The sequence below is a fragment of the Apostichopus japonicus genome, chromosome 17 (assembly GCF_037975245.1).
Source record: "Apostichopus japonicus isolate 1M-3 chromosome 17, ASM3797524v1, whole genome shotgun sequence".
Classification (NCBI taxonomy): Eukaryota; Metazoa; Echinodermata; class Holothuroidea; order Aspidochirotida; family Stichopodidae; genus Apostichopus; species Apostichopus japonicus.
The window spans coordinates 12,811,072-12,820,293 of NC_092577.1; the positions used below are offsets into that span (position 1 = coordinate 12,811,072).

The 9,222-nt window shown below is 39.5% G+C and overlaps 1 protein-coding gene across 1 annotated transcript; it reads right to left on the reverse strand.

The window, feature by feature from the left end:
- Nucleotides 1-190: 190 nt before the first annotated feature.
- On the reverse strand, nucleotides 191-6,058 carry LOC139954668 (monocarboxylate transporter 14-like). The gene is made up of 3 exons (XM_071954579.1): nucleotides 5,728-6,058; nucleotides 1,119-1,262; nucleotides 191-606 (listed from the first exon to the last, which is right to left on the reverse strand). Exons 1-3 carry the CDS (start codon nucleotides 5,906-5,908, stop codon nucleotides 191-193), a joined length of 741 nt encoding a protein of 246 aa, XP_071810680.1. The 5' UTR covers nucleotides 5,909-6,058.
- Between the last annotated feature and the right edge of the window lie 3,164 nt (nucleotides 6,059-9,222).

Below are 9,222 nucleotides of genomic sequence, written 5' to 3' on the forward strand. Positions count from 1 at the left end.
GAGAATGCGAGAAGAGAAACCCCTGTTACTAAAAAAGGTATAACAGCAGAGGTAATTGCGTTTACTTTCTTGAAACTGAGAACGACAAAGGTTAGTCCTCTACCAGCACACCCTCCTAAGCCCCCACAGGTAGATAGTAGGGCTGCATCATTGGCTGACAGTCCAGAAGATGAACCGAGGGAAACAAAAACTATGCCCAAGATGTGAACATATAGTAGCCGACAATTTCCATCACCAATAAAACTATCAGGTTTTTATGATGAAATAACGTCACTACGTTGGAGTATTTCTCTTTGAAGAATAGCAAGGTCCTCGTGTTACGTGTCGTCTTGTCTTCTTCAACCTTCGGAATATTGTTGTGTTCTCTGGGCTGGTTTTTGATGGCGACTCCAGAGAGAACGACATTCCACACAAACGCACCAAACAAGATCATAGCATTAGCTACACCGTAATGTTCGATGAAATACTGCAAAAGCAGTGGAAGAACTGCTACACCAAGGTAATCAAATAAAAATACAACTGAGATAACTTTTGGTAGAGATTCGTTGTCAAAGTACCTCTTCAGGACAATGTAACATGTCAGTGCAGAAATGCCAAAACCAAATCCTGAATAAAGATAAATAAAATAAAAAGAAAGATTATTTCATAAACTTAAAAACAAGACGATGAAGATCTACTACTTGGAGTGGTAACATATTTCGCTTTCAGAAAATTGTTGATCAGCTTGAGTAAGTAAAAATAATGAAATTAGTTCATGGCAGAAGTTAAGTGTTGATACATCACACGCATATAAAATATTATATGGTTGTCATCTCTGAGTTTACTTGGTAGGGTGATATATTTTGCTACTAAAATCTCTTCATCAGCTTTAATGAGTAATTACCTTCTGTCAACTTTTGGAAACATTTTGCACACCAAATATGTTTGGAGTATTTACACTATCTCGTCATAGTTCCATACCATTTACAGCCTTTTTGTATTTTGTTTACTCTGGTCTATGTAGCATAATGGAAAAAAAGATACCCACTATTAGCTTTGAATCTGCCTTTACTTTTCAAAATCGTGAAATTAAACTAGAATTGTTCCTTTGTCGAAGTTTTTAGTACATGTTTACTTACCAGATATAACAAACGCAAAGAAAACTTGCCAAACGTGGTCCATGAAAAATCCACAGAAGATGTATCCAAAGCCACTCAATACTCCTCCAACTACACAAAGCTCTCTGTGTCCAACTGTGTCCATTATCAAAAGCGTAAGAGGTGCTGCAAAATGATTTTATTCATTATTTAAGTCACAACTTCAAACACAATAGCAGAATCAATACACATTCCTTCATCATTGCCAAATCAATACACAATCTCTAATTATGTCTTTATAGTTGTTTGAAGAAGATATCCTGTAATTCATGCCAAATCAGTTGCAGAAACAGTGGAAGCCAAGTTCACAGATGTAGGACTTTAGGTTGTTGTGTTGAAGATATATTTAAAAATCATATAAAAAACAAACATACAAACATTTGTCTTTACAAGGAAAACATGATAGATGGAACTCCACAATAGCCATAGTTCTTTACTTGCACAGATGGTGTCAGGACCGTTCACAAAAAATAGATAGAGCATCATTGTAAACAGAAGGTAATAGACGTTTTATGTCTCATGGAGTCCGTCCGGAAGCTGTGTTCTCTAGTAGCAGCGCTAATCTCCGTGAAGGTAGGATTGAGAGCGGATAACCCGGGAAACTATACAGCGATGCCAACAATTCTCACAAGGACCATAACTGATGGCATTTCATAAAGTATAAAAAGTGTTTTTGAAAAACCTTCATTTAAATGGCGTCCATCGATTAAACTCATTCATGACACACGTGGTCGAACTTACTTCCTGTTATTGTATAACCCTAGCATGCCAGTGGATTGAAATTCGAATATGTTGACGGTTTTTCGTCTACTCTGGAAACATTTCTAGCATCTTGCTAACCAATATTGAGGTAAATGGTTAAGCTGTATTTGCTAGAGCTACGGAGAGTGAAGGCGTAATTGACGACAGCAACTGATAATGTGGCTATCGGAGATCTATTCATGATCCCAATTTCCCAAATGCTATGATTCAGCAGTATCGTTGGTCATTGACAGTAGTTAGTGCTTTATTGTAGTAGTTATGGCTTGATATATACGACTAATGAAACGTTGGAAATATAATTGGTGTCTTCTACTGCTAAAGATTTGTTTACTTGAGCCCGTTGTCACTTCTTGCTAAATTTTGTACGTGCTACATGAACTTCATTTCGTGGGTTTAATATTCTCTATAATATGAGAGTTTAGCGACTTTGTAACTGCTTGTCGGTGATTGACCCGAAATGTTGTTCTGTGTGTACTTTTAAGAACCGATAAGTATTGGTTATAAGGTGATATGGTCAAATGCAAATCTTATAGTGTTGAGAACATATGATATGGTTTACATGTTAGGACTACAATTATTACAGTATGACCTATACACGATCAGGGATTGATGACGGCGGTGGGGTGGGGGAGGGGGCGTGGGAGGAGGTATCATTTAAGCTCAGTGTACCATTGCTTGACATATAGCTAATAATTTCAGGCTATGTGTTATGATATGCATGCATGGCATCGTGCTTTCGGGCCTCTATAGAACCATGATATAGTACTTAAATTAAAAATAAACTCAGTAGATGGTTGTACGTTAAGCACCGTATTTCATGAGGGCTTTTTCGTAATGCAACTGACAGGGTTCTCCCGTGGTTCTTACTTTAAGTGGTATTGGTGAATAACCATCACAAAGCCAATGGAACCCCATCATTTCCAATTAAACGGTCAATCGTTACTAGCATTTATGATATGATGTAATAGTCGATAGCGGTAATGCTGACCATGATGCTTAGGTATATTATTATTGCTGCTGACGTTAGTTTTATCGCTATAGTCTATCTCTTTACTTTATGGATCGTCAGACCTTCAACTTGTGACTTTAAAACAGAATCGTTGACGAATTATATTTTAATGAACCTATTTCGTACGTACTGTTCTTCTCTTTTCTGGATCAGGGTTTCCCTAACTTTATCCGCCCAGATGTCAGAGTTGTCCACGAACCCCCAACTTTTCGAGACACGAGCGAGCTGAGTCATTACTATACTATAATACGCATACCGGTGCTTCGTAAAAGATCAAGTTCATAGTGTAATATTGCACTGTCATGCGTACACCAAATAGACCAAAGTCTTGCAGCCTGTGTCTTTCATAATTCATTTATTTACAACATGCACGGTACGGTACACCTATAGCAACATATGCGTATGAAACGCGAAAGAATTTGTCTATAGGTACGACTTTTGTACAAATTATATGATATATCAGATTTTAGTTCAACAAAAAGTACTCTAGTTTTGACTTTCAGAAACGTCTCATGAATCCCATGGGATGGACTCACGCACCCCTGGGGGTTCATGTACCCAGTTAGGGAACCCATGGTCTAGATTAACAGTGAATATCGATATAGAGTATTTATAGCATACAAAGGAGAGAAGGACGTACATATGCATATCTGTATATTCTTTATGGAGCTAGGCCTTATTAACACCATAAATACTCGCTGTTACACAAAAAATCAGTGGCGTAGTCTGAAGGGACAAAGGGTGTAAGAAACTATATATGACAACAAACAAAACTGGCAAAAGAAATATAACACAAATATGAAAAACCCCACAACATCTCCATTTGTGTCGATATAGAGATATGATATACCTGTGTATATCTACCCTTATCTACTTTTATGGGAGTAGGGGAAAACGTGCCTCCTCCTTCCCCTAAATTATCTTCCCAAACGTCTGAGTGTGTTACAACACACTCATGCAAATGTGTATACATAGGGACTTACATTGTGTTATGCAAAGTCATATCAATATCAGCGTTAAATTCTCGGACGCTTCAAATAGGGACCCCTTACACGACGAAGGCTGACTAATTTGCGGATACTAGAGATGCCGACAGACTTACTGCAGATGTGCACAACTAAATCAATTTTTTTAACAACCTGAAACATTATACAATAGAAACTGAAATTTTCTGAGAAAACACGGTTGATAATCAACTGTGACGTAGTCCCCAGCTGAAGAAACTCAGAAATAAATATATTTACGCATATCACTATCTATTTCGATCATGTCAACAACGTTTGATGTAACCTCAGTCAATGTATAGCACAATATCAGCTTGACAGTTAGAAACTTGATAAATACTATCGTTAGCACGGTAGACTGATTATAATTTCAAACATTGTATGGAATATTTATATCCACCAGTATGAATTAATGTAGTGAACATGACTAAGTAAACGAAACGGTTCCTGAATTGTCGTTGATCGTATGTTCATGATATGATTTCTCATTAAATTATTCGCTTTGGTTTTTGTTTATCGCTCAATTACAAAGCTTCAGTCGCATGCATAAAACTATATTTCACCAAGCTCGGCATAAAAGCATCAAAGGCACTGTCAACAGTACCAGCAGTTCTACTGTCTCTTGATGACAGGACAATGACGTCTACGATGATGTCACGTATGAAGCTAGAATATGTAGTTGTCGGTGGGAGAGGTACCGTCATGAAAATAATAACACCAACTCACCCAACCGTTAATAATGGAACTAAAATCAGAATTCTGTAGCTACATTGACAAGCTGAAACACATAAAGTACACGTAGTCAGTCATTGCAACGAAAGAATTACAAGATATGTATATAGTTTCTCTACTGCGATATATTCAACTTGTCTGTGAATCGTCAGTGTTTTAGAATTGGCCGAGTTGTCAAGGTCGAGCATTTCTACTGTCTACACAGTTGTAGGACGCTCCGTGCTCTTGAACCAAAATGTTCTCACTTTATGAAAGCCTATAGCTGTGGTTGATGTTATTGCATATAGATCAATGCAAGATATAACACAGGAGTGACCAAGCTACCCACGTTTAAGTCACCCCTCTACCTCCTACATATTTCGTCCTTTTATAAAGACGGGATTAGAAAGAGGATATGAAACATATAATACACGATATATAGGAACCATTATAATGAATACATTGTATAAACTATAACAGCGCTATCATTACACGTAAATCGAACTAAACTTAACTAACAATTATCCGAATCGGTTATGATGAAAGGGCACCCATAAACTGAATTGGCTGTCCTGGTTCAGAAACAAAATCATTAAGTTGTGGAGACAGACGAGGCGGGAGAGGGTTTAGTTTTCAGGGCATGGGAAAGTTGAGTTTGGGCAAACCAAAATCATCCGAAATGTTCAATTGCAATGTCAATTCTTACCTATCCTACAAAGTGCACAAATATCATACACTACATGCACACATATTGACTGCCCGAACAGTTCAGTTTGATTTTGATTTCGTTTTGATTTCTCTTTTACGTTCCTTTTTTGGATACTTTCAGAACTGCATAGTTCTGTTACCAATATTCTTGAATGATGAAGAAAGATCTTCTTTTTGAGAAATTTGAAACATATCGTAATCCTATGTGAGCATTTGCTGTAATACTGCCTTAACTATATATACATGAACTGTGCATAGTAACCTAAGTCCTTGTTCATGACAATATAAGTACAGAATCAGGCTGGGTTTGCAACGTGTTATGATTAAAAGTATCAAGTGGAAAAACACACTACGTTACTATCCAAGTATACATGTTGTATCCATTTTGTATACGTACCTATCATGTAAGCGACGCCATTTTGTAAGGCCATGGCCCATGCAACGACGGATGTAGCAGTGTCCAATTTTCTTGCAATATCCTCAAGTATGACTCCGTTGGCCTTGACGGATCCGTTAAATATAAATACACGAAAAGTAATAGCAAGGAGAAGAATTAGTTTATCAGTAGTGCTAGCCATGGCAGGAATCCTTGCACAGCTACGAGTGGTTTTGAATTTCCTAAGCTTAGATCCACGACAAGTTACTACTAATAGTAGTACAAAACTACTGGCGTTGGCACAGTTTTATTAATGTGCAGTTACGGGTAACTCATTTTATCAGCCATTATTATCCATGTGGTATGTAGTTTCTGAGTTAAGCGGCTTTTGACAATTGCGGTGTGGCCCCAGCGTGACAACCTAACCTCACATGAAGCAAATACTATTTGCCAAATTCTAAAGGTATCACAACAGTAATTTATAAATCTATAGTCAGTTACTGGAATTGTAATCACACTGCCTATTGTGTATTGTCTAATATATATATATATATATATATATATATATATATATATATATATATATATATATATATATATATATATATATATATATATGTTGATACTAGATGAGACTAGTGGAACACTAGTAGTTGTAACTCGGAGTTTCACGCTTTGTAGCGATCTTCAGACAACTGGTAGCTTCAAGTTATGCTCCATGAATATATAGGATCCTCGTCGGGATTACCGGGGATTATGCGGTTGTTGGTGTATTGTTCTGCCTGGGTATTCTCTTTCGCGTCCGTTCTGTTTGTGGGTTTGTAAGACTTTCTTCGGTGTTCGGCTGTTGGTGTATTCTCTTTTGCGTCCGATCTGTTGTTGGGGTTTTTTGCCTTCCTTCGGTGCTCGCTCCTTAGTTGTGTGTGGTTCTCTTGACGGTGTTTGGTGGTTGGACTGGAGTTGTTTATGTAGAACTTGTTTTCGTGGCGACACTTCGATATGAGCTCTGGGCGTTTGTTCAGGAGGGTCCGTTTGTCTGTGTTGATAATGATGAGTTTTTCAGTGAGACAGAGGTTGCACCGCTTCGACTCGTTGCTGTAGGCTTTGGCTCTGCTGGCGATCGACCAATTGATAGTGAATGGCTGGTTGTTCTGTTTCAGCTGCCAGATGTGCTTCGAGAGTTCCGTTGCGTTTTGGTGTTTTCGTGGTTGAGCGACATCTTGTGGTTACCGTATCTGAGCTTGAAGGGGGGTTCTGTTAGGCCGATGTATGTCTTGCAGTTGTCGATGGTTTTCACTTCGGCCTTGTATATGATGTTAGATGCCTGGCAGTTTCCATTTAGTGGGCATGTGTCCTTTTTTCGGCAGTTGCAGGCTTCCTTTTCTTTCGCTGTGTGGGTGGCTGCTATACGTTTGTTGTGTCCTTTGATGATGCTGGCGATGTTGGGCATGCAACTGTAACTGACTTTCACGGTGTTTCTGTTGAAAATCTTGTGTAGTTTCGATGTCTTCGGGAAGTGTTTGTTGATAAGTTTCAGGAATGTGCCTCCTATGTTCGTGGCCACGTTGCTGCTAAAAGGTGGGTTGAACCAGATGATGTTGCGCTTTCTGTGTTTTTTTTTTCATGTGTTTTCTTATCCGGTCTGCTTTACTTCCGTTGGTGTTTTTGAAGGCTGCTAGGCCGTCGTCCCTGTATAGCCCGATGTATTCCTTCCCATATTCTCTTGCTAGTGTGTTTAGGATGTAGAGTCCTACAAGCTCGCATACCTCGGCCCCATCGTAGCTGCCCATTGTGACATCAAAGAGGTCATTGTGTCCTTTCTTCATCCAGGGTGTGCCGTTGTCGAAAAGCACATGATCAGCTTATTCAAAGAACTGGGGCTCAACATCACCATCGATTGCAACCTGAAGATCACCAACTTCCTCGACGTAACATTCAACCTCAACACCGGAAAACACTACCCTTACAGGAAGCCCAACGACCACCCAGTGTACATCCACAGGAATTCCAACCACCCACCAAACATCATCAGGTCCCTGCCAGCCTCAATCAGCAGACGTATCTCCGCCATCTCCCACGACGAGGTGATCTTTAAGAAAGCCGCACCAGCCTACGAGGAAGCACTCAAGTCAAGTAATTACACCGAGGGTCTCTCATACATCGCCCACCAACCTACCAAGAACAACCGAAACAGAAAGCGCAACATCATCTGGTTCAACCCACCTTTTAGCAGCAACGTGGCCACGAACATAGGAGGCACATTCCTGAAACTTATCAACAAACACTTCCCGAAGACATCGAAACTACACAAGATTTTCAACAGAAACACCGTGAAAGTCAGTTACAGTTGCATGCCCAACATCGCCAGCATCATCAAAGGACACAACAAACGTATAGCAGCCACCCACACAGCGAAAGAAAAGGAAGCCTGCAACTGCCGAAAAAAGGACACATGCCCACTAAATGGAAACTGCCAGGCATCTAACATCATATACAAGGCCGAAGTGAAAACCATCGACAACTGCAAGACATACATCGGCCTAACAGAACCCCCCTTCAAGCTCAGATACGGTAACCACAAGATGTCGCTCAACCACGAAAAACACCAAAACGCAACGGAACTCTCGAAGCACATCTGGCAGCTGAAACAGAACAACCAGCCATTCACTATCAATTGGTCGATCGCCAGCAGAGCCAAAGCCTACAGCAACGAGTCGAAGCGGTGCAACCTCTGTCTCACTGAAAAACTCATCATTATCAACACAGACAAACGGACCCTCCTGAACAAACGCCCAGAGCTCATATCGAAGTGTCGCCACGAAAACAAGTTCTACATAAACAACTCCAGTCCAACCACCAAACACCGTCAAGAGAACCACACACAACTAAGGAGCGAGCACAACAACAACAATAAAGGAATTTACCCCTGTTCGACCTCGCAAGAGGTCCTACGGGGGATAATATTTAAGTTTTGTAGAATAGACACTTTTTTTTTTTTTTTTTTTTTTTCTAGGGAAAGTTGTCTATTATTCAAACAGGGAGATGCTGAGAAGTGAAGTATTGTTCGATTAACATTGTTAAGAAGCCATAAGTACACAGGAGGTCGGAGCTGAGGAGCCAATTAGGTATGGATCACTAAAGGGGGAGGAATTTCTATTTAAATGGGATAAAGAAGACAGAGCGGATTCTATTGTTTTGGTCGGAAGTGGTTGCTACTTAGTGGGATTAATGGAGTTGTACTTAGAGTATAAGTACACCTGGAGTTTGTGGTTAGACCCACTTAGGAAATGGACTTTCTAAAGAGGAGAGGCTTTAGGTAAGAAGTTTGAATACAGAGAGGTGGTGGTTTTTACGGAAGTAAGTTAATGCTACATTATGTTTCAATAGAAGTTTATTGATCAATGGATCATTCTCTAGGTTGTTTTTGTATAGTTTGGTATTAAATTCTAAGAGTAGGGTGAATAAGGATTTTGTATTTCCTGCGAGGAGAACGTGAGAGGTAGCTATATAAGAAGG